Raw genomic sequence first — 26,308 nt, 5'->3', positions numbered from 1 at the left:
TGTATTCCTGCTACTTCTTCTTAATATCTTCTACTTCTGTTAGGTACATACTATTTCTGTCCATTTATTGCATCCATCTTTGCATGAAATGTTCCCTTCATATCTTTAATTTTCCTGACGAGATCTCTAGTCCTTCCCATTCTATTGTTTTCCTCTATTTCTTTGCACTGTTCACTTAAGAAGGCCTTCTTAGGTCTCCTTGCTATTCTCTGAAACTCTGCAGTCAGCTGGGTATATCTTCCCGTTTCTCCTTTGCCTTTGATGTCTCTTCTTTTCTCTTGGCTCTAGGATTAGAGCTTACGATTCCTCCCTGGGCTCCTTTCCTGCAATCACATTTTCTTCTCTTCTCTAAACCTCATGGGCAGAAAATGTCACAGTGCCCAGTGTGGGCCCTGCCACACTTCACAAACGCTGTGGGCCGAACCGTGTCATCCAGACCCCCAGTGGCACAGTATTAGGAGGCAGGCCTTTGGGCAGTAGTCGGGTTAGACGGAGGTGCGGGGGAGGCTCTCACGATGGATTAGTGCCCTTACAGGAAGAGACCCCAGACAGCATGCCACCCAGTCTCTGCCACGCCAGGGCACAGTGAGAAGGTGGATGTCTCCAAGCAGGAGGGCCCTCGGCAGAGCCCCACCGTGCTGGCACCTGAAGCACCCACACCCGGCCTCTATCACTGTCACAGAGTAAACTGCTGCTGCTTTTGCCACCCAGTGGATGGCACGTCGTCATGACAACCGAAGAAGATGAAAGCAACAGCAAACGTGCCCTAAATGCGCGCCCGACACCCATACCTGTTTTATCCAGAAGTGAAGGATGGTTAGCCTGGGGTCTAACTTTTCACATACAATATACTATCCAGAGGGCTTCCGGTGGCTCAGGGGTAAAGAATCCACCTGCCAATGCAGGAGACTCGAGTTCAATCCCTGGGTCAGGAAGACCCTTGGAAGAGAAATGGCAACCCACTCCAGTATTTTGTTGGGAAAATTCCATGGACAGAGGAGCCTGTATAGGGCTATAGTTCATGGGGTTGCAAAGAGTCAGACACACCGGAGAGACCGAGCAATGCACTATTCAGAAGTGGCAGGCTGCCTGCGGGCACCGCACCGCCGGCGCCGCCCACTCCGTCGTGCGCCTCTCTCTGCTCTCCCGCATCCTCCACCCTGAGCTCCTCTGAGTCTCTCCCTGAGCCCCTCTAGAGGCTCCTCCCTGAGCCCTTATGAGTCTCTCCCTGAGCCCCTGAGTCTCTCCCCGAGCCCCTCTGAGTCTCTCCCTGAGCCCCTCTGAGTCTCTCCCTGAGCCTCTCTAGAGGCTCCTCCCTGAGCCCCTCCGAGTCTCACCCTGAGCCCCTCTGAGTCCCTCCCTGAGCCCCTCTGAGTCCCTCCCTGAGCCCCTCTGAGTCTCACCCTGAGCCCCTCTGAGTCTCTCCCTGAGCCCCTCTGAGGCTCCTCCCCGTCCGTCCTGGGGGCAGGCGGCCCACACCGCCTCGTTTCTCACTTACCTGATTCCACTCGTACGGCTTCTCGTACCACTTAGGAACAACCTTCTCTCTTGGTTTCAACTGACAGAACAAACTAAAATTTTAAAAAAGAGAGTTTAAGTCATCTTAATTATATGTTAGTAACTGAAAACACTACTACGATATTTAAAGAGATTTAAATTCTATGTACTTTCGCTCAGGATTATAACGCTAGTAAGTTTTTTAAAGGTCAAAATTTATGTAATTGTGATCAGAGAATATTTTAATCCACTATACATTCAAAAGAGCTTCCCTGATAGTTCAGTTGGTAAAGAATCTGCCTGCAATGCAGGAGACCCAGGTTCAATTCCTGGGTCAGGAAGATCAGCTGGAGAAGGGATAGGCTACTCACTCCAGTATTCTTGGGCTTCCCTTGTGGCTCAGCTGGTAAAGAATCTGCTCCCAATGTGGGAGACCTGGGTTTGAGCCCTGGGTTGGGAAGATCCCCTGGAAAAGGGAAAGGCTACACAGTATTCTGGCCTGGACAATTCCATGGACTATATAGTCCATGGGATCACAAAGAGTCGGACACAACTGAGTGACTGACTTTCACTTTCATACATTCAAAAGCAGGAAAAGAATGGAGTGACGCGGCCTCTAAGGCTGACCACTGTGCTCTGTGTTCCCCTGGTAACCAGTGGAGGCAGCTCCATTACCGAACATCTCTGCGTCACTGAGTCAAGTTCTGGGAGATGTAACAGGAACTGTTATACCATTTACTCTTAAGCAGCTGTGACAAGCTGGAAATGTCAAAAGGCTGAGATAGAGAATTCTAGCAATAAGAGAATAAAGTTTGCAAATCTTCTTGCACCTCCTTCCTCCCCAACAAGTATAAAACTGGACACGATTGTCCAAGGAACACATCTGAAGGCTCTGGATGTTAACCAAAAGCAAACAAGTTCAGAAGCATTCATTCAAGAAAAACTGCTGAACTCTAGGCAGCAAGACTGGAGTCTGCGGAGTTCAAACCTGGGGCTGCTCCCCGCCACACTCACACCCACCCCAGCAGCTTGACCTGGCACTCCAGAGCTCCAGGGGAGCTGGCTGTGAGAACAGGCATGCTCATGGCCAGACTGAGTTCACTTGATGTGCAGCAGAGGGTGAAGCCTCGTGCCTGGCAGCACAGTCAGACGAGTGCAGGAGGAATCGAAGGGAGAAAGCCTCCAGCTCTGCGAGCCTTTGGCCTTGGTCCTGCTTGGGGCCAGTGCAGACCAGCAGACTCCCGGGAAATGCCCAGGGAGACCCTGGGGCCGAGAGCGGCAGAGGCCAGCGGGGCTCCCAGACGACCCCAGGGTGATGGAGCAGCTGCACACACAGGTGCAGAGGAGCCCCACGAAGGCCCCCAGCCTGCCACAGGGCCCTGGCGAAAAATACAAGCTAGGAAAGAGCTTAACACTGCCTGAACTCTAGAAGTACTGTCAACCCACACACGGACCCACCAGCACAGGCTGGAAAACTTGATGATTCAGAGGTCCAAGCACAACTTCTGATCCACCAATGGCTGAGCACTGAGCAATGCAGACACGAGGACACCCCCTAACAAGCCAGGCTGGAAAATACAAGGAGAATTAAAAAAAAAAAAGGTACCTGCGGCCTTACAGCATGTAGGGAAACCCATTCTGCAGAATTCTGCAGGGAAGAACCAAAACCCTACATTAATATACTACATTACCTAAAATACTCAATCTCTAGCAAGATATATGAGAAACAGGAATGCATGACCCATACTCAGGAATAAAAAGGAGAGCAGGCAACAGAGGCTGAGTGGGTGGGCTCGGACGTGGGTTTAGCAGGTAAGACTTCAAAGAGGTCCCTGCAAGCACACACAGAGAATTAAAGCAAACCGTGTTTAAAGAAATAGAGGAAAACACGATGACAATGACTCAAAGGAAATCTCACTGAAAGTTTAAAACTATACACGAGAACCAAAGAGAAATTTTAGAATTGAAAGGTACAGTAACTAAAATGAAGAAGTCCTTATAGGAATCTGTCGGTGTGAGATGGACGAACAGAGAGTCAGTGAACTTAAGGACAGAGCAACGAACGTTCCCTAACTGAACAGCAGGGAGAAGGAGGAGGAAGAAAAAATGGCAGAGCCTCCGAGACCAGCAGGACGACGTCAGTTGTACCAAACACCATACAGTGGAGTCCCCAGGGAGGAGAGAGAACGGCAGGGCAGAAAGAAGGCTTTCAAAGATGCAAAGATGCAGGTGCCCTTTCAACTAAAAGGGCGGGAAAAGATACGTCATGAAAACAGTAAGCAAACAGTAACCAAACCAAGCAGAACAGCTATGTCAGACAAACCAGACTTTTAAACAAGAAAGATTATCAGAACAGAGATTTCATAATGATAAAAGGGCTAACACCTCAGGAAGATACGACACTTATAAATGTAAACGTGTCTAACAGAGCCCCCAAAAGACAGAAACGGAAAACTGACAGAGAAGAGAAATACTCCTATCTCAATAAATAGAAACTGTAATGTCCCAGTTTTGATTTTCATAGAACTAGAAAGAAAATCAGCAAGCACAGTGAATCCCAGGCCACCACCCACCATGGACCCACCCAGCATCTACAGAGCACCCCACCCAACAACACATATATTCTTCTCAAGGGAACAAGGAACACTTTCCAGGAAAGACTGTGCCAGGCCACAGAGCAAGGCCCAGTACACGTGGGAGGGGCTATGAAAGACCGGGGTCATTCATGTCCGTGTGATGCCTGCAGCGGAAATGCATTATACAGTAACAACAGAGAATATTTGGAAAATCTCAAAAAATATTTGAAAATTAAACAATATGCACCTCAATAATGCATCAAAGAAGAAATCACAAGGGAAACCGGACAGTACTTTTAAAAGAATTAAAATCAAGATACCACTGATCAGAAAGTATGGGATGCAGCAAAAACAGTAATGGAGGGAATTTCACAGGTTTAAATGTCTGTAACAGAAAAGTTCTCAAAATAATAAAGCTTCTAAGTTAGGAAATTGGAAAAGGAGCAAGTTAGGCCCAATGCAACCAGAAGTAAGGGAATAATTACAATGAGATAAACATTGCTACTGCTAAGTCACTTCAGTCGTGTCCGACTCTGTGCGACCCCATAGACGGCAGCCCACCAGGCTCCCCCGTCCCTGGGATTCTCTAGGCAGGAACACTGGAGTGGGTTGCCATTTCCTTCTCCAATGCATGAAAGCGAAAAGTGAAAGTGAAGTCGCTCAGTCGTGTCCGACTCTTGGTGACCCCATGGAATGCAGCCTTCCAGGCTCCTCCATCCATGGGGTTTTCCAGGCAGAGATAAACATCAACGAAACAGAAAAAATAAACATTAGGGGGGAAAATCAACAAAACCAAACGTTAGTTCTTCGAAGAGATCACTAGAATTGATAAACTTTAGCTAAGCTAACCCAGAAAAAAGAGAGGCAATACACACAAACTCCAAAGCAAGAAGGGGCGTGACTTCTGACGATGCAGAGGAAAGGGCTCCTGGAGAAGACTCTGAACAACTGTATGCCAACTAGTTCATTGACACAAACTGAGTAAAATTCTTAGAAAGACACAAATTATCAAAACTGACTTAAAAAGAAACAGAAACTCTGAATCGACCTAAAACACAAGAAATTGAAGTAGTAATTTAAAATCTCCCCACAAAGAGAAGTCCAAGTTCAGATGATTTCATTGGTAAACTCAATCAAATATTTAAAGAGATGATATCGATCCTATACAAACTCTTTCTGAAAACAGCGTGGCAGGAAACACTTCCTAAACTCGTTCTGTGAAGCCAGTGCCGCTCTGATACCAAATTTGACAAAGAGATCACAGGAAACTTAAGACCAGTGAATGAGCCTCAGAAACACAGAGGGAAAACCCTAACAACAGAAATAGCAAACGAGCTTATCAAAAGAATTACACACTAAGTGGAATTCATCCCAAGAATGCAAAGCTAGTTATAACATCCAAAAAGCAATTAATACACTATATAAATTTAAAAAAACACAATTTTCTCACAGACACAAAAAAGGCATTGGCAAAATGTGACATCCTTCCCCAATCAAAGCTGCCAGCACGCTAGGGACAGAAGAGAACCCCTCCAACCGGATGGAGACCGTCTACTGCTGCTAAGCCTCTGCTGAATGCCTCCAGCCACCGCCACACTCAGCGAGTGACAAGGCTTCTCCCTGAAACGGGGGCCGAGGCAAGGACATGTGCTCTCATCACCTCTGTTTAACAACATATTGAGGGTTCTAACCAGCAGAATAAAACAAGGGAAAAATTACGAGCATACAGATTGGAAAGGAAGAAGTAAAACTGTCTTTACTCATAGATATAATCCTGTATGTAGGAAATCCTAAAGAGTCTACAAGAACTACTAGCACTAACCATTTAATAAGGTCACGGGATAAAAGACCAGTATATAAAAATCAATTGTTCATTTGTAGCAATGAACAATGCAAAAATAAAGAAAATTATTTAAACTCACAATAGCATCAAAAAGACAAAAATATTTCGAAATAATTTAACAAAAGTGCAAGCACTGCACACTGAAAACCACAGAAAGTGTTCAGGGAAACTGAAGGATATCTAATAGGCATTCCATCTTGGTGGGCCAGACAACTCAATACTGTTAAGATGGCAATTCTCCTCAAACTCATCTGCAGATCCACCACAATCCCTATCACGGTTCCTGCAAGGCTCACTGTAGACATTGACAAGCTGAGCCCAACTTGCATGTGGAGAGGAAAAGGATCTAGAAAAGTAAAAGCAACATTGAAAAAGAAGAACGAAACACAAGGGCTCACTGCTCAATTTCAAGAATTACTATTAAAACACACATAAGTCAACAGAACAAAACAGGAAGTTCATAAATAAACCTTCACACTCACGGCCAGTTTATTTTGGACAGGTGCCCCTGTAATTCAATGAGGGAAAAGAAAGTTCTTCAGCAAATTATGTTGTAACATATAACAAGTGGATGTTCGTATGTGAAAAAACAAACTTCAAAGCCTCTTACATGTCATACCACATTCAAATATCATCTCAAAACGGATCAAAACCCAAACACAAGAAGGTGGTGCAGTGGTGAAGAACCGCCTGCTCGTGCAGGAGACACGAGACACAGGTGCAACCCCTGGGCCAGGAAGATGCCCTGGAGAAGGAAATGGCCACCCACTCCAGTTTTCTTGCCTGGAAAATTCCAGACAGAGGAGCCTGTCCATGAGGTCACAAAGAGTTGGACATGACTGAGCAACTGAGCACAAATATGAGAGAGGGAAACAGAGGAGAACACTTGTGTGACACTGGATAGAACACCAAAAGCATACGCCACACTAAAGATGAAGTAGCATCATCAACATTAAATCTGTGTGTTCTTCAGAATATGAAAATAAAAGGGAGACGAAAAGACAAACTACATGACGGGGAAAGTATCTGCAAATTACATATTCATAAGAGACTTTCAGCAAGCATTTAGAAAGAACGCCTACAACTCAGTAATGAGATGACAATCAACCCAATTAAAAAAATGTGAAAGATCTGAAACATCGATAACCTCAGATCTGCAGATGATAACAACCCTTACGGCAGAAAGCAAAGAGGAACTAAAGAGCCTCTTGATGAAGGTGAGAGAGAAGAGTGAAAAAGCTGGCTCAAACTCAACATTCAAGAAACGAAGACCATGGCATCAGGTCCCATCACTTCACGGCAAACAGATGGGGCAACAATGGGAACAGTGACAGACTTCACTTTCTTGGGCTCCAAATCACTGTAGATGGTGACTGCAGCCACGAAATTAAAAGACGCTTGCTCCTTGGAAGAAAAGCTATGACCAACTTAGCGAGTTAAAAAGCACAGATGCTGCTGACAAAGGTCCATCTTATCAAGGCTATGGTTCTTCCAGTGGTCGTGAATGGATGTGAGTTGGACCATAAAGAAAGCTGAGCGCCAAAGAACTGATGCTTTTGAACTGTGGTGTTGGAGGAGACTCCTGAGAGTCCCTTGGACTGCAAGGAGATCCAACCAGTCCATCCTAAAGGAGATCAGTCCTGAATGTTCACTGGAAGGACTGATGCTGAAGCTGAAGCTCCATTACTTTGGCCACCTGATGCAAAGAACCAACTCACTGGAAAAGACCCTGATGCTAGCAAAGACTGAAGGTAGGGAGAGAAGGGGATGACAGAGGATGAGACGGTTGGATGGCATCACCAACTCGATGGACATGAGTTTGAGCACACTCTGGGAGTTGGTGATGGACAGGGAAGCCTGGTGTGCTGCAGTCCATGGGGTCGCAAAGAGTTAGACACGACTGAGAGACTGAACTGCGCTGTAAGGCCACTAGATTAACTACAATAAAAAACTCACAACCAAGCGCAGGCAAGGATGGAGAAAAGGAAACGGCCACACGTTGCTGGCAGGGATGTGATATGGGAGTCAGCTTGAAAACCAGCTTGTCCATTTCTTAAAAAATTAACAAATTTACCATACAACCTACCACTTCCACTCCTAGATATCTACCCAAGAGAGAAGAAGATACACATCTATTTAAAGGCTGCGTGCCTTTCCAGAGCAGCATTACTCAAAAAGCCTAATACTGCAAACAAGCCAAGCATTTCAACAACCGGTGGATGGGCGGACGAAGCGTGACATACGCACACGGAGGAGCGTGACATACGCACACGGAGGAGCACCAGTCATTAAAGAGGATAAACACATCACAACACGGATGAACCTCAAACACACTAGGCTAAACAAACGAAGCCAGGTTTTTAAAGTCATTAGGTCAATTATAAATAATTTTCAGAGAAGAAAAATCTATGAAGACCGTAAGAGCCCAGTGGTTGCCTGGAGTTTGGGTGGGGACAGGAGATGCTGACAAATGGACAGAAGAACTGCTGCTTCTAAAAACAGCTTTTTTGAGGTCATTATATACCATAAACTAATTATTTCTAAGTATGCAATTTAATAATTTTAGTAGACTTATAGCATTGTGTGGCTATCCCCACAATTCTGTTCTAAGGTTATTTATAAGCAAGCTTTGGGGATGACAGAAACATTGTAACAGAGTCGTATAGTGCTTAGCACAACTCCACACGCTTACTAACAACCACTGAACTGCACCCAACCTCCCTCCCCGCATGCGGCGCCCAGCAAGTCAGGACTGGCTGCCCGCCTTGGGGGTGGGGAGGTGCCCTTAGGACACGCAGGGCAGAGCACGGCCGCACCGGGACAGGGGCCTCCAACACGTGGAGACAGCCGCTCCTCCACGCGGATCTTGCTGGGGGTCTCTCAGTTTTATGAGGACCTCCAGTGTTTTACAGCATGGCGTCGCTCTGCTGCTGACCACGTGGTGCATCTGCGGGGGCACACACACTGAGATGGCTTCTGTGCTGCGCGTGTGTGAACTCTGACGTAAAGCGCACCTCAGTCTCTGTTGCAGTCGCAGAGGCAGCACTGTGCCTGGCACCCTGCTGCTCACTGTCCTCAGCTGGCTCCCGGCGGCCCAGGCCACCATCCCGGGCCGGGCAAGGGGTGAAGCCAGCAGGGAGAGAGGCTGAGAGTGGTTTGCGGGACCCCACGTGCCGAGGGCCTCTGTCTGCTCCTCCCCACCGTGTCCTTCCCCCTCGGCCTCCTCTGACACCTCCAGGCTGACCTGACCTCACGGGCTGCCCCAGTGAGGGCCCTGGTTGCAGGGCTTCTGGCTGGCCTTGGTCAATGGGGAGTCCAGCAAGCAGCAAGCCTGAGCCAGCTGGGAAGCTCACGAGAGGGGCCCAACTCCTGTGAGGTGGTCCTCAAGCCTGGGGCCCCTCATCTCTCTGCCCTCAAGGTGCCCACCGTGGACTCCCTCTGCCCTGCCGGTGCCGTTTGAAAGGCTCTCTTTATTACACTGTTTTCAAACCACCCTGCTTCCTGCCCGGCTCCCAGTGGCCACCCAGGACACAGCCTGCTGCTCCCAGGAAGCTGAGGCCTCTGTCCTGGCACCTCAGAGACACGTCCTTACTTCAGAGCCTTAACCCAGCACACTGCATCGTATCACAGACAAGGCAAGACACCCAAGGTCCAGACGGCTAAGAAGGAAGCCCGTGTGGCCACACAGCTCACCCTAAAAGTTTCTGGCGGCTGTTATCCTGTAACTGCGCGATCCTTTCCGGCCCAAGACACTTCGATCCATTCGGTCCATCGCACACAAGCTTGTTGACAGCAGCTCTGAGAATATTAATCTGTAAATAAACAGTAAGGTACATGCTCACATGGTTCTACTATGACTGAATCTCAATCTACATTTAAGTAATTCATAAACATTCAACTTAATATTTTCACAATTATCGTCAGTATGGTTTCTGGAACAAATGATCAAGGCAAAAATGACACCAGTGAAGTGAGCGTTAGCCCCCCAGTCGTGTCAGACTCTTGACGACCCCGTGGACCGTGGCCCTGGACCAGGCTCCTCGTCCACGGGGTTTCCAGCAAGAACACTGGAGTGAGTTGCTATTTCCTTCTCCAGGGGATCTTCCCAACCCAGCGATTGAACCCAGGTCTCCTGCACTGCAGGTAGATTCTTACTGTCTGAGCCACCAACTATCATAATTTAAGAAACAATGACAAAAGGGAAAAAAAAAAACAGCAAGGAGGGTTCAGACTTTTCCGTGTAAGCACACTCTTTAAACTTCTGTTCTAGAATGTAATAGTTTAGCCCATGGGGCTACACTGTTCAAAACCTACTTGTATCTTATACACAGGAAGCCCCTATAATCTGTGGATTCAACAAATCTTGGATCAAAAACACTCAGAAAAACAAAACAAAACAAAACTCCACAAAGTCCCAAAAAGCAGAACTTGAATTTACTGAACACTGGCAACTATCTCCAGAGCATTTACACTGTGTTAGGTGTTACAGGGGGAGAAGGCAGTGGCACCCCACTCCAGCACTCTTGCCTGGAAAATCCCATGGACAGAGGGGCCTGGTGCGCTGCAGTCCATGGGGTCGCTAGGAGTCGGACATGACTGCGTGACTTCACTTTCACTTTTCACTTTCATGCATTGGAGAAGGAAATGGCAGCCCGCTCCAGTACTCTTGCCTGGAGAACCCCATGGGCAGAGGAGCCTGGTGGGCTGCAGTCCATAGGGTCGCGAAGAGTCGGACATGACTGAGCGACTTCACTTTCACTTTTTACTTTCATGCATTGGAGAAGGAAATGGCAACCCACTCCAGTGTTCTTTCCTGGAGAATCCCAGGGACGGGGGAGCCTGGTGGGCTGCTGTCTCTGGGGTTGCACAGAGTCGGACAGGACTGAAGCGACTTAGCAGCAGCAGCAGGTGTTACAGGTAACCTAGAGACAACTTAGAGCACTGGGCTGGCTGGGAGGCTCCTTCGGGTTGCTCACTGGCTCACTCATTCTTGGAGGCTCTGGGCCTTCACTGCTGTCGCGGGCTCTCTTTAGTCTTGGCTCGCGGCGCCTCTTCATTGCAACGCCCAGACTTATCGCCGTGCTTCTCTTGCTGTGGCTTGCAGGCCCCAGCAGCTGCAGCACGAGGGCTCGGCTGCTCCGAGGCATGTGGGATCTTCCCAGGTCAGGGGCTGAACCCAAGTCCCCTGCACTGGCAGAGCAATTCTTACCCACTGCACCACCAGGGAAGTCCCTTTGTTTTCTAAGTAAAAATAAAAGACACCTTTTTCATTTTCACCAAGAATTTTGTTCAATGTATTCACTGTTCTGTTCCACTACCTTCTGTGATTTTTTAGGCAACTTCGTAACTCCGTCTTTCCAAAAACTTTTTATCTTTTTGAGAAAAGAACTGTTCCAGGCGCCTTTTACAGTCTTAGAGGGAACTGAAATTTTTCCCACTAAGAGAATTCTGTAAAGACCAAAATAAATGGACATCCAATGGTGCAGTGTCTGCCAAATACGGAGGATGAACTGGAACTTCCCAGCCAAGCTGTAACAGCTTTTGCCCGGCCGCCAAAGAAACATAGTGTCTGTGTTATCGTGATGGAAGATTAAAGGTTTTCTGTTGACTAATTCCGGATGCTTTTGTCAAGTGTTGCCTTCCGTTGGTCTAACTGGAACCAGTACTTGCTGGAATTAATCGTCTGGCTTTCCAGAGGGAGATCATAATAGAGGATGCCCTTCCAATCCCACCATAAATACAACATCGCCTTCTCTGGGTGAAGACCGGCCTTTGGTGTGGTTGGTGATGGTTCATTTCACTTGCCCCATAATCCTTTCTGTTCCACATTAATGCACAGGATTCACTTTTCAGAGCCCATCACAATTTGTTTTAAAAACAGAATGGTTTTGTTATGTCTAAGTAAAGAATCACATGCAGTAATACAATCAAGAAGGTCTTCTTCACTTACATGGAACCCAAATATCGTACTCACTAACATAACCAAGCTGGTGCAAATGACTTTCAATGCTTGATTTGGATATTTTGAGTATGTCGGCTATCTCCTGCATGGTATTACGTTGATTCTTCTCCATTAAGGTCTCAATTTGATCACCATCAACTTCAACTGATCTACCTGACACGGAGCATCATCCAGAGACGAGTCTCCAGCACAAAACCTCGCAGCCCACTTTTACCACATCGCTCAGCCATAGCACCTTCTCCATGTGCTGCACAAACTTTGTTTGCATTTCAGTTGCATTTACTTTTCTCGAAATAAAGCATAATGCACCAAAAATGTTGCTTTCTTTTCCATCTTCAGTATTGAAACGGCTACACAGAAATTAACCAACTTTGGTAAGCTTTTTTTAAAAATGAATGCTGATACTGACAGCTGTCACAACACAATCCCACGGCCCACCAGTCATAGCCAAGGCCTGACCTGAGCACCACACTGTTAACTGACACCTGGCTCTGACCGGCTTTTCCACTGGCATCCTCTTCCCATTCCTGGACCCAATCCACGGCACCTGCAGTCACGTCTCCCCAGCCTCCTCCTGCTCCTGGCCAGATTCTCAGGCTTTTCCTGTCTTTTGAGACCTTGACAGTCCTGAGGAGTCAGGTATCTTGGGAGATGCCCCCTAGTTTGGGCCTACGTGATGTTTCTCGCATGACTAGGTTGGGGTGGTGAATTTGGGGGAGAAGCCCACAGACATGGGGGCCCTTCTCACTCCATCACATCAGGATGTGTGTGCCACCAGCACGACGGGTCACTGGCGATGCTGGCCTTGGCCACTGAGCCCGGGCAGTCTCTGCCAGGCTTAGCGAAAGCCGGTCACTAAGTCTAGTCCACCCCTAAAGCAGGGGGAGGGGGAGGGGAGGTTTCAGCTGCACCGCTCGAGTGCTATTGGGAATTCTCCAGGACAGAAGATTGGTCTCTTCTCCTCATTTGTTTATTCAATCACTGGTTTATATCCCCGGACACTCTTGGGTTATCATCCAACACAACACGATTTATTCTCTGGCCCTAACTGCTCCGGCCCTGGCACCGGCGGGCCCTTGCTTCCTGAGGGCATCTTCACTTCCCGGCACTACAAGAAGCCCCGGGCTCACATACTTCCTCTGCCCATTTCTCTGGGGAACCCCAGATCCTCTTACTGGAAAATCCTATCAGAAACTACCGTCAGGCCCTGGGTTTGTTCGTGGCTGACTACTGGCTGCCTTTGTTTCTGGCTCTCAGAGCGCTGGGCAATTCAGGCACATGTTTGAGATAACGTACTGTGGCTCAGCTGGTAAAGAATCTGCCTGAAATGTGGGAGACCTGGATTCAATCTCTGGGTTGGGAAGATCCCCTGGAGAAGGGAAAGGCTTCCCATTCCAGTAGTCTGGCCTGGAGAATTCCATAGACTGTATAGTCCATGGGGTCACAAAGAGTCAGACACGACTGAGCGACTTTCACTTTTCATGAACATGTAACTCGCCTACATGCAGTTAGACACAAATACCCTTGAACCATGCCTCTTGGTCATCCTGCTTCACAGGGTGTGCCCAGCCTTCCTCTCCTGCCTGCCTCCAGGCCCTGTCCCACAGTAAGAAACTGGCGCCCACATCCCTCACCTGTTCAACTCCAGTAACATGCTGAGCCATTTCAGAACTCGCACTCCTGGAGAATAACTTTACCAAGGAGCAAAGTGTTGTGCATTTTCTTTTCATCTATAGCCTAACTGTTGCCAGTCAAGCACTGTTTTCCAAAATTCCTTTTCCCTCACCTGCTTCAATGCAATTATCCCCCAAACCCTAGTTGGTGTGTGTACAGGCACACGTGATCACTACCTCAGATCAGATCAGATCAGATCAGATCAGTTGCTCAGTCATGTCCGACTCTGTGACCCCATGAATCGCAGCACGCCAGGCCTCCCTGTCCATCACCAACTCCCGGAGTTCACTCAGACTCACGTCCATCGAGTCAGTGATGCCATCCAGCCATCTCATCCTCTGTCGTCCCCTTCTCCTCCTGCCCCCAATCCCTCCCAGCATCAGAGTCTTTTCCAATGAGTCAACTCTTCGCATGAGGTGGCCAAACTACTGGAGTTTCAGCTTTAGCATCGTTCCTTCCAAAGAAATTCCAGGGCTGATCTCCTTCAGAATGGACTGGTTGGATCTCCTTGCAGTCCAAGGGACTCTCAAGAGTCTTCTCCAACACCACAGTTCAAAAGCATCAATTCTCACGTCCAAATCTTTGCGACCCCATGGACTGTGGCCAGCCATGCTCCTGTCCACGGGATTCTTCAGGCAAGAATACTGGAGTGGGTTGCCATGCCCTCCTCCAGGGAACCTTCCTGATCCTGGGATCGGGCCCACGACACTTATGTCTCCTGCACCGGCAGGCAGGTTCTTTACCACTGAGCCACCTTTCTGATCCTCATAGAGCTCAGTACAGTCTGTGAAAAGGTTCTCATCACAGAGAGACCACAGGTATAAGCCTGTGTTAACAGCACCATGTCAGACTCAGCGTGCTGAACGGCTGTACAAGCAAAACCCGAGTGAGAAGGAGCTCCCACGCCATGATAACCGCAGCCTTACCTCCACAATATCTTCCACGCTGAACTGCACGTCAAACGCAAGCTCCATGTCATGTTCTGGCAGGACCGGGGCCCCTGTGGTCGGATTGCACCCCAAGCCACACAGGACGCCAGTGTAGCATCTGCCGTCTTGATCAACTCTACACGAAGTTTTGAGAAAAGTTAATTGTTAAGCTACTCGGTTTTTTGTTTTCAAGAGGTAACTTGAGCTTATTTTATATATATATGCACATATATAAAATATTTATTTATTGAAGTATAGTTGATTTATAATGTCATGTTAGTTTTAGGGGTATGGCAGTGATTCAGGTACACACACTCACACACACACACCTGAATATATGGATGTACAGAATATATATATTCCTCTTCAGATTCTTGTCCCTTACCGAGGTTGTTAGAGCACTCTGCTGAGCCGAGTCCCCTGTGCTGTCCAGTCCCCTGGTGCTCGTCTATTTTGTATCTGGGAGTGTGATGTGATTTATTGCCCTGATTTATTGCTCTTCCCCCTTTCCCCTTAACCATGTTTATTTTCTGTATCTGTCTGTTTTGAAAATAAGTGGCAATATTTCTCCATCTATTTGTGTCATCTTTGATTTCCTTCATCAGTGTTTTATAGTTTTCTATATATAGGTCTTTTGTTTCTTTAGGTAGATTTATTCCTAAGTATTTTATTCTTTTCCTCGCAATGGTGAATGGAATTGTTTCCTTAATTTCTCTGTTTTCTCACTGTTACATGTATAGGAATGCAAGGGATTTATTTCTCTGTGTTAATTTTATATCCTGCAACTTTACTATATTCATTAGCTCTAGTAATTTTCCGGTGGTGTCTTTAGGCTTTTCTATGTAGAGGATCATGTCATCTGCAAACAGTAAGAGTTTTACTTCTTCTTTTCCAATCTGGATTCCTTTTCTTTTTCTTCTCTGATTGCTGTGGCTAAAACTTCCGAAACTATGTTGAATACTGGCAGTGAGAGTGGGCACCTTGTCTTGTTCCCGACTTTAGGGGAGATGCTTTCACTTTTCTACCACTGAGGACAATGTTTACTGTGGGTTTATCATATACCGCTTTTATGATGTTCCTTCTATGCCTGCTTTCTGGAGTTATCATAAATGGATGTTAGATTTTGTCAAAGGCTTTCTCTGCATCTATTGAGATAATCATATGGTTTTTATCTTTCCATTTGTTAATGTGGTGTATCACATTGATTGGTTTGCAAATACTGAAGAATCCTTGCATCCCTGAGATAAAGCCCACTTGGTCATGATGTATGATCTCTTAAATATGTTGTTGGATTGTGTTTGCTAGAATTTTGTCGAGGATTTCTCCATCTATGTTCATCAGTGATATTGACCTGTATAGTTTTCTTTTTTATGGCCTCTCTGTCTGATTTTGGTATTAGGGTGATGGTGGCCTCACAGAATGACTTTGGCAGTTTACCTTCCTCTGCAATTTTCTGAGTTTGAGTAGGACTGGTGTTAGCTCTTCTCTAAATTTTTGGTAGAATTCACCTGTGAAGCCATCTAGTCCTGGGCTTCTGTCTATTGGAAGATTTTTTTATTACAGTTTCAATTTCCGTGCTGTGGTGGGTCTGTTAAGATTTTCTATTTCTTCCTTGGTTCAGTTTTGGAAGGTTATACTTTTCTAAGAATTCATCCATTTCTTCCAAGTTGTCCATTTTATTGTCATATAGTTGCTGATAGTACTCTGTTATGATCCTTTTGATTCTTCTCCATTTTCTAATGATCTCCATTTTCTAGTGATTTCTCCACTTCCATTTCTAATTTTGCTGATTTGATTCTTCTCCCTTTTTTTCTTGATGAGTCTGGCTAATGGTTTGTCTATTTTATTTATCTTCTCAAAGAACCAGCTTTTAGTTTTGTTGATTTTTGCTATAGTCTCCTTTGTTTCTTTTTCACTTATTTCTGCCCTAATTTTTATGATTTCTTTCCTTCTACTAACTCTGGGGTTTATTTCTTTTTTTTCTAGTTGCTTTAGCTGTAAAGTTAGGTTATTTTGATTTTTTTTCTTATTTTTTGAGGTAAGCTTGTATTGCTATGAAGCTTCCCCTTAGCACTGCTTTTACTGAATCCCATAGGTTTTGGGTTATTGTGTTTTCATTTTCATTAGTTTCTATGCATATTTTGATTTCTTTTTTATTTCTTCTTGTTGGTTATTCAGAAGCATGTTGTTTAGCCTGCATGTTTGGATTTTTATTAGTTTTTTTTCCTGTACCTGACATCTAATCTTATCACATTGTGATCAGAAAAGATGCTTGGAATGATTTCAATTTTTTTTAATTTACCAAGGCTAGATTTATGGCCCAGGATGTGATCTATCCTGGAGAATGTTCCGTGTGCACTTGAGAAAAAAGGTCAAATTCACTGTTTGGGGGTGAAATCTCCTACAGATATCAATTAGGTCTAACTGGTCCATTGTATCATTTGAAGTTTGTGTTTCCTTGCTAATTTTCTGTTTGGTTGATCTATCCACAGGTGTGAGTGGGGTAGGAAAGCCTCCCACTACTGTTGTGTTAGTTTCCCGTCTCATACTTGCTGGCATTTGCCTTACACACTGCGGTGCTGCCGTTTTGGGTGCATATGTATGTATGACTGTCCCGTCTTCTTCTTGGACTGATCCCTCGATCGTTATGCAGTGTCCTTCATCTCTTTTCACAGCCTTTATTTCAAAGTCTATTTTTTCTGACCTGAGTATTGCTACTCCTGATTTCTTTTGGTCTCCATTTGTATGAAATATCTTTTTCCAGCCCTTCAGTCTTTATGTGTCCCTTGGTTTGAGGTGGGTCTCTTGTAGAAAGCATCTGTAGGGGTCTTGTTTTTGCATCCATTCAGCCAATCTTTGTCTTTTAGTTGGGGCATTCAACCCATTTACATTTAAGGTAATTATTGATAAGTATGATCCCATTGCCATTTACTTTGTTGTTCTGGGCTTGAGTTTATAAACCTTTTCTCTGTTTCCTGTCTAGAGAAGATCCTTTAGCATTTGTTGGAGAGCTGGTTTGGTGGTGCTGAATTCTCTTAGCTTTTGCTTGTCTGTAAAGCTTTTGATTTCTCCTTCATATTTGATTGAGATCCTTGCTGGGTACAGTAATCTGGGTTGTAGGTTTTTCTCTTTCATCACTTTAAGTATATCCTGCCATTCCCTCCTGGCCTGAAGAGTTTCCATTGAAAGATCAGCTGTTGTCCTTATGGATCCCCTTATGTGATATTTGTTGCTTTTTCCTTGCTGCTTTTAATATTTGCTCTTTGTGTTTGATCTTCGTTAATTTGATTAATACGTGTCTTGGGGTGTTTCGCCTTGGGTTTATCCTATTTGGGACTCTCTGGGTTTCTTGGACTTGGGTGGCTATTTCCTTCCCCATTTTAGAGAAGTTTTCAACTATTATCTCAAGTATTTTTTCATGCCCTTTCTGTCTGGTTTTTCTGGGACTCCTATGATTCAAATGTTGGGGCGTTTAACGTTGTCCCATAGGTCTCTGAGGTTGTCCTCGTTTTTCTTTTTTCCTCTCTGCCTCATTTACTTCCACCGTTCTATCTTCCACCTCACGTATCCTCTCTTCTGCCTCGGTTATTCTTCTGTTGGTTCCCTCAAGAGTGCTTTTGATCTCAGTTATTGCATTATTCATTACTGACTTTTTTATTTCTTCTAGGTCCTTGTTAAACATTTCTCACATCTTCTCAACCCTTGTTGCTAGTCTACTTATCTGTAATTCCATTTTGTTTTTAAGATTTTGGATCATTTTTCCTATCATTATTCTGAATGCTTTTTCAGGTAGACTCCCTGTCTCCCCCTCTTTCGTTTGGTTTCATGGGCATTTATCATGTTCCTTTACCTGCTGAGTATTTCTCTGCCTTTTCATTTTATTTAAATTGCTGTGTTTGGGGTGCCCTTTCTGTAGGCTGGAAGTCTGTGGTTCCTCTTTATTATGGAGCTCGCTCCCTGTGGATGGGGTTGGACTAGCAGCTTGTGAAGGTTTCCTGGTTAGGGGAGCTTGCATCTATGTTCTGGTGGATGGAGCTGGATCTCTTCTCTCTCGAGTGCAATGAAGTATCCAGTAGTGAGTTCTGGGGTGTCTATGGGTTTGGCATGACTTTGGGCAGCCTGTCTTTTAACACTCAGGGCTGTGTTCCTGAGTTGCTGGAGAATTAGTGTAGTATGTCTTGCTCTGGAACTTGTTGGCTCTTGGGTGGAGCTTGGTTTCAGTGTTAAGTATGGAGGCTTTTGGGTGAGCTCGTCTATTAATGTTCCCTGGAATCAGGAGTTCTCTGGTGTTCTGAAGTTTCGGATTTAAGCCTCTGTCTCTGGCTTTCAGTCTTATTCTTACAGTAGCCTCAAGACTTGTCCACCCATACAGCACAGATGATAAAACATCTAGGTTAATGGTGAAAAAATTCTCCACAGCGACAGACACCCAGAGAGGTTCACAGTTACATGGAGAAGAGAATAGGGAGATAGAGGTGACCAGGAGGAGAGGAGGGGGAGTCAAAAGGGGAGACAGCAATCTAGCCAGTAATCAGTTCCCTCGGTGCTCTCCACAGTTTGGAACACCCAGAGAGGCTCACAGAGTTACATGGAAGGAGACAGAGAAGAGGAGGGAGGGAGATAGAGGTGACCAGGAGGAGAAGACAGGCAGTCAAAAGTGGAAAGACCAATCCAGCCAGTAATCAGTTCCCTAAGTGTTCTCCACAGCTTGGAATACCCAGAGAGATTCACAGAGATAAGTCAAGAAGAGCAGGTGGAGGAGATAGAGGTGACCTGGGGGAGAAAAGGGAGAGTCAAAAAGGGGAGAGAGCAATCAAGCCATTAATCACACCCCTAAGTGAAAATGAATACTAAAGATTCGATTCTTAAAGGTACAAAGTGTGTTAGTTGCTCAGTTGTGTCTGACTCTTTGCAACCACATCAACTATACAGTCCATGGAATTCTCTAGGCCAGAATACTGGAGTGGGTAGCTTTTCCTTTCTCCAGGGGATCTTCCCAACCCAGGGATCGAACCCAGGTCTCCTGCATTGCAGGCGGATTCTTTACCAGCGGAGCCACAAAGAAGCCCAAAAATACTGGAGTGGGTAGCCTATCCCTTCTCCAGGGGATCTTCCCAACCCAGGAACTGAACTAGAGTCATCTCCTGCATTGCAGGTGGATTCTTTACTAACTGAGCTATCACAAAATTGATAACAAATATCAAAAAGCAAAGATTAAAAATCTACAATACAGGTGAGACTCTCAAAAATATTAAAAATACAGAACAAAATCAATCACAAAAATTAGAAAAAATATATATATGAAATTTGCTTTAAAAATAGGGTCTTTTTTTGCAAGGTAATAGTAGGTTATAAAAATGAAAATTAAAGGAGTAATGAAGAACTTAAAAATTTTTTTTAATTTAAAAATGATAATAGTAAAAATATATTTAGGAATTTCCCTGGGGCTGTTGTGCCAGCCCAGTATTTTGGATGATGTACTCTGCAGAGAAGTTAAATAACCAGGGTGACAATATATAGCCTTGATGTACTCCTTTCCCAATTGGGAACCAGTCTGTTGTTCCCTGTCCAGTTCTAACTGTTTCTTCTTGACCTGCATACAGATTCTCAGGAGGTAGGTAAAGTGGTCTGGTATTCCCATCTCTTTAAGAATTTTCCACAGAGCATCTTCTTGACCCAGGGATTGAACCCTGGTCTCCTACATTGCAGGCAGATTCTTTACCGTCTGAGCCACCATGGAAGCCCATGGAAGTCTGTAAGCCCTGCTTGAATGTTAAAAGAAGTGACCAAGAAAATCCTAAATTCTGCCAACCCCTAAAGCAGCAACTAATTTCATTTTTGCATTTTCTCCTTCTGTTTTTATATCAAAAAGAATAGAGTATATCTAGTTATAAAAAGAGTAAAGTATTTTTACTAAGCCATTACTTAGGTTTCTAATTCTCACTGCATGACAAGACAATGTAAAGAGTATTTTATCATGTATAGTTTTCCCCCTACTTTTGAATTCCCTCCCCAGTGAAGTCTTATAAGTGATATTTCTGGAGAAAGGGCTATAAACTCACGTGTGACCTGTGAAAGATGTCTAGCACCCAGTAAAAGCTTCAAGATGTCTGTCCCACCTTCCCACCGCAGAACAATCACACACACCAAGAATACAGAGCCCTGCATCCCCTTTGCACAAAAGCCTGCTGCTTCCCGCCGCCACCACCAGCTCCTGCCACTTCCATCTCCCAGAGTTCTCCTGAATCCACGCACCCTCTCCATCCCAACAGCCACCGCCTCGTCCAAAGCACTGTCATCGCCCACCGGGCAGTCGGCTTCCGACCCATTTACCGCGCATCTACTCCTGCTTCCTCTCGTCTGTCTTTGCTGGCTTTTCACAACACGTCCGCTCATCTACTCCTGCTTCCTCCAGTCTGTCTTCGCTGGCTTTTCACAACACGTCCGCTCATCTACTCCTGCTTCCTCTCGTCTGTCTTTGCTGGCTTTTCACAACACGTCCGCTCATCTACTCCTGCTTCCTCCAGTCTGTCTTCGCTGGCTTTTCACAACACGTCCGCTCATCTACTCCTGCTTCCTCTCGTCTGTCTTTGCTGGCTTTTCACAACACGTCCGCTCATCTTGCGTCCTGGCTCAAGGGCTCCCAGCGGTGTCCACGGCATCCTGACAACCCCCTCTGTGGGGCTCCACTGCATACCATACTCCCGGCCAGGCCCCTGCTTCTCTGGCTTCCCAGAAGGAGGGGCTCAGGCTCCTCCAGCAGGAACCCTGTTCCCCCCGACACTCACACCCAGGACCCTCGACCCCAAGCTCCCTCGCATGTTACAGGCACTAGTTTAAAACACTACTGTCTCAGCCCATGACAGGCTCAACAGATTATCAAATGAATGAACATTCTGAAATACTGATATTATCAAATGAATAAAATATTTTTTGACATTTTATTTTTAGTTGGAGAATAACTGCTTTATAATACTGTGTTGGGTGTTGCCATATACCGACATGAATAAGTCATAGGTATACATATATCCCCTCCGTCTTGAACCTCCCACCCCACCCCACCTCCTCCACGTTGTCACAGAGCGCCAGATTTGACTCCATGCATCATACAGCGAATGCCCACCAGCTGTCTGTTTTACACATGGTGGCGTACGCACTCCCAGGCTGCTCTTCCCATCCATCCCACCCTCTCCTTCCCTGCCACCCCATGCCCACAAGGCTGTTCTGTCTGCATCTCCACTGATGCCCTGCAAACAGGTTCTCCAGTGCCATCTTTCCGGATTCCACATATGTGCATGCATGCTAAGTCACTTCAGCTGTGTCCAACTCTGTGCGGCCCTCTGGACTGCAGCAGCCCGCCAGGCTCCTCTGCCCAGGAGATTCTCCAGGTAAGAACCCTGGAGTGGGTTGCCATTTCCTCCTCCAGGGGACCTTCCCGCTCCAGGGACTGAACCGGCGTCTCTTACGTCTACCTGCACTGGCAGGTGGGCGCCACCTGGGAAGCCCATGTGTATGTGAGTATAAAATATCTGGTTTTCTCTCTCTCACTCACTTCACTACGCATAACAGGCCCTAGGTTCATCCACTTCATTAGAAGTGACTCAAATGCATTCCTTCTTATGGTTGAGTAATACTCCATTATACATATGTACCACAGTTTCTTTATCCATTTATTTGTTGGTGGACACCTAGGTTGCTTCCATGTCCTAGCTATTGTAAATAGTGCTGCGATGAACACTGGGGTACGTGTGTCTTTTTCAATTATGGTTTCCTCAAGGTATATGCCCAGTAGAGGAATCATTGGGTTATACGGTAGTTTTATTCTAAGTTTATTAAGGAAGCTCCATGCTGTTCTCCATAGTGGCTGTACCAATTCACATTCCCACCAACAAGGCAAGAGGGTTCCCTTTCTCCATACCCTCTCCAACATTTATTGTTTGTAGATTTTTTGGTGATGGCCACTCTGACTCGTGTGAGGTGATATTTCACTGCAGTTTTGATTTGCGTTTCTCTAATAATGAGCAATGTTGAGCATCTTTTCCTGTGTTTATAAGCCACCTGTATGTCGTTTTCAGAGAGATGTCTGTTTAGATCTTCTCACTTTTTACAAATATTGATATTAAATACCTGTTAAAATATTTTGGTAATTTTATTTGACTCAATCAATGCAGACCTTTCCCATCATCCAGATCAGTGAAACTCTGAGGAAAACACTCCAGGCAGAGAGCATTCACATACACACTTTTCCTGTCACTGTAATAAAAATGAAAGAGAATCACATTCCAAGTAAACTCAAAGAGACTCAAATTCACTTACACGTTAGATGCTGAGTATGTGCTTTACACAACAGTCACCAAAATGTTTCCTTAAATGGCAAGCTCACCCACATTTGTTTTTAATGAATGTAATTTATTATTTCAGTTTATACAAAACCTTTCCAAAACAGAATAACCAGGGCTCAGCAAAGTGAAGGACGACAGCTTCATCACGGCTGTCAACGAGGCATCACGTCGCCTCCACGTTACTGCAGCTGTGACGAGACTTAAACTGACCCGCTCACCTGTGAGAACATACACTGTGACAAGGACGGCCTAACACACTCAGCCTTGAACCGACTCCCACTGGGGTAGCAACTCCATGCTCATTGACTCTAAATCTTAAATTAATAAGGGAAATCAAAGCACTGGGTTTGATTCCCTTCTAGGGATCCTAAACACCCTATGTGCACCTAAGAAACAGTGGTTAAGACCACAAAAATACTTTTACTTCCTTTATGAAGCATGTTTTAGATTCAAACTGAAAACTGCAAAAATCAAGACAGGAACAAAAGAAAGTGCACCCCTCACAGCATGCAGCAAGGGACACTACGGAGGCCCCAGCCTGCAACAAAGCGCAGGGAAGGAGCGTCAGTCCATTCGAGCACACCACAGCCATCTGTGCGAGGGCCAACTTCTCTAAACAAGGAGGTTTAAACTCACACTGCAGTATGTTAAAATGATGTTGAAACAGAGTTCCTTGCAGGTGGAACTTTTCTTGCAAGCTAATATCCTAGAACTCCACAAATGTGCCAGATAAGGACATCAGTTCAGTTCAGTTGCTCAGCCGTGTCCAACTCTTTGAGACCCCCATGGACTGCAGCACGCCAGGCCTCCCTTTCCATCACCAACTCCTGGAGTTTACTGAAACTCATGTCCATTGAGTCAGTGATGCCAGCCAGCCATCTCATCCTCTGTTGTCCCCTTCTCCTCCTGCCCCCAATCCCTCCCAGCATCAGGGTCTTTTCAAATGAGTCAGTTCTTCACAACAGGTGCCAAAGTACTGGAGTTTCAACTTCAGCATCAGCCCTTCCAATAAATATTTGGACTGATTTCCTTTAGGATGGACTGGTTGGATCTCCCTGCAGTCCAAGGGACTCTCAAGAGTCTTCTCCAACACCACAGTTCAAAAGCATCAATTCTTTGGCGCTCAGCTTTCTTTATAGTCCAATTCTCACATCCATACATGACTACTGGAAAAGTCATAGCTTTGACTAGATGGACCTTTGCTGGGAAAGTAATGTCTCTGCTTTTTAACATGCTGTCTAGGTTGGTCATAACTTTCCTTCCAAGGAGCAAGCGTCTTTGAATTCCATGCTGCAGTCACATCTGCAGTGATTCTGGAGCCCCCCAAATTAGAGTCTGTCACTGTTACCCCAACTATTTGCCATGAAGTGATGGGACCAGATGCCACGATCTTAGTTTTCTGAATGTTGAGTTTCAAGCCAACTTTTTCACTCTCCTCTTTCACTTTCATCAAGAGGCTTTTCAGTTCTTCTTCACTGTCTGCCATAAGGGTGGTGTCATCTGAATATCTGAAGTTATTGATATTTCTACAGGCAATCTTGATTCCAGCCTGTGCTTCATCCAGCCCAGTTTCTCATGATGTACTCTGCATGTAAGTTAAATAACCAGGATGAAAATATACAGCCTTGACATAGTTCTTTCCCAATTTGGACCCAGTCTGTTGTTCCATGTCCAATTCTAACTGTTGCTTCCTGACCTGCATACAGATTTCTCAAGAGGCAGGTCAAGTGGTCTGGTATTCTCATCTCTTTAAGAATTTTCCAGAGCTTGTTGAATAAGGAAATATATTTCCTCAAAAGGTAAATGTTAAATCAATCTGAAGCCTCCATAAAAAAAAACAACGCTGTTAAGTACTTTGTAATGCATACTGTATTAACCTTCAAAGTGTTAAGAGCCTAACAGCATCTCTAAACGCTGCTCAGGCTGTCCTCTGAGGCTCTGCCCACCTCCCTGCTCTGCTGCCAGATGCGAGCAGCCAGGCCCTGAGTCACGGTGGGGGCTAAAGTGTCTGCGAGTCTCCTCCACCATCCTGTGAGCCCAGGAGGGCCCTTCTGACAGCTGGGGAAGCCCAGACTTTGGGGAGTGCCAGGCACAGCCAGAGAGCAAGCCCAGGTCCCTTTCTTAATGTATATTCTCAGCACCCCACCCGCTTCCAGTACTTGACAGGTCCCTGCTCTGGTCTCCTGTTTCCTAAGGCTTCTTTAAAATACGGGTACAAAAACAGCCCATGAATACACTGGTCAACAACGGAGACAGTCCGTGAGCACCCAGGGTGGAGACGTGAGCCGCTCCCCACTCCCGTGCTGCTCGTCCAGGGCAAGTGGGCGAGGATGCGCGCCTGGGGGAGTATGCAGCACCGGGGGTGATGGGGAGAGCTCTTACACGGGAGGACAGGCGGCAGTGCAGCAAGACACTGCGTGCCGGAGCTCCTCCTGCTCAGGCTCTGAGTGCCTCCAAGTACCTCACTGTCCAGAATTCTTAAAGAGGAATTCATCCTGGGTTAAAAAAAAAATACACCGCATTACTCAAGTCCTCAAGAGGTTTATATTGAAAAAAGAGCTGAAGCAGGATCCTGGACAGATGCGGCGATGCACCCACCGCATCAGACCCCCGCCCCTGCCCCGCGTGGAGCTCTCTGGCTGCAGCGTTGCACCTGCTGTGTTGATTCCACATCCGCCTCCCCTACAAAGACCCAGGAGATGCCTTTATTCTAGAGATGTCTATCACACCATTATTACAAAACTAGAGAGAAACCAAATTCCAACATACAAAGGCATGTTAAATTCCTTCAGGGTCAGAGCAGGTCAGAAACAAACACAAATGTAAACACGACAGGGAAGAGTTGACAAAAGCCACTCCGTGTTCACTCAGCAGTGTGTGACGCAACGTGTACAGTGAGTATTTACAAAGACGCCGTCGTACTATGCAAATGCTTATAAAATGTAGTATGAAAAAATTTAAAAACAAAATAAAACGTGCACAACACTGTAAGTCAACTATACTTCGATGTTTTAAGTGTATGTATTTATCTAGGTGAACACTGAAAACAAACATACTGATGATGTTCGTGTTTCCCATACAGTCTTTTTTTTCTAGGTAGCACATGTTTTTATAGTAGGGGGAAGAGACATATACAATTATTATTATTATTTCTTAAAAGCACTGTGTATCTGAAACGTGACAGCAGATTCTAAGCAGCCCGCACAGGAGGAGGGCTGAGGCACGGCACAGGGCTACCCACCCTGAGCTCTACCAGCAAGGCTGGTCGACGGACCTGTGCGTGCTCCCAGGAGACGTGGACGGGGCACAAGCCATGGGCACGAGCCCTGCTCAAGCGTGCGCAGGCCCACCCCAGTGTCTGGGGAGGCCGTCCCTCTCACCCACCAGAACGTGGGCTCCCGAAGGCCCAGCTGCATTCCTTTCTTGCATTCCCCCCACCCCGCAACTCGACAAAGCCCAGCAGGGCTGCCTCCTGGGTCGTGCCC

General features: G+C 45.9%; 1 protein-coding gene across 2 annotated transcripts in view; it reads right to left on the bottom strand.

Annotated features, from left to right (window-relative positions):
- The window catches only part of TDRD9 (tudor domain containing 9), a 109,916-nt gene that overhangs the window by 2,707 nt on the left and 80,901 nt on the right, over window positions 1–26,308 (bottom strand). Inside the window, exons 33-35 of one of the 2 annotated variants that reach the window (XM_002696785.6) lie at window positions 14,479–14,617; window positions 9,610–9,728; window positions 1,499–1,571 (exon numbers count right to left, since the gene is read on the bottom strand). In XM_002696785.6, the coding sequence (XP_002696831.3) occupies window positions 1,499–1,571; window positions 9,610–9,728; window positions 14,479–14,617 (331 nt within the window). Of the gene's footprint in view, window positions 1–1,498; window positions 1,572–9,609; window positions 9,729–14,478; window positions 14,618–22,869; window positions 24,409–26,308 lie in introns of those variants that run through there. The other variant, XM_059879388.1, reaches the window with a different exon arrangement.

Source organism: Bos taurus, chromosome 21, assembly GCF_002263795.3.
Source record: "Bos taurus isolate L1 Dominette 01449 registration number 42190680 breed Hereford chromosome 21, ARS-UCD2.0, whole genome shotgun sequence".
NCBI lineage: Eukaryota > Metazoa > Chordata > Mammalia > Artiodactyla > Bovidae > Bos > Bos taurus.
This window is presented reverse-complemented; position numbering and strand designations above follow the sequence as displayed.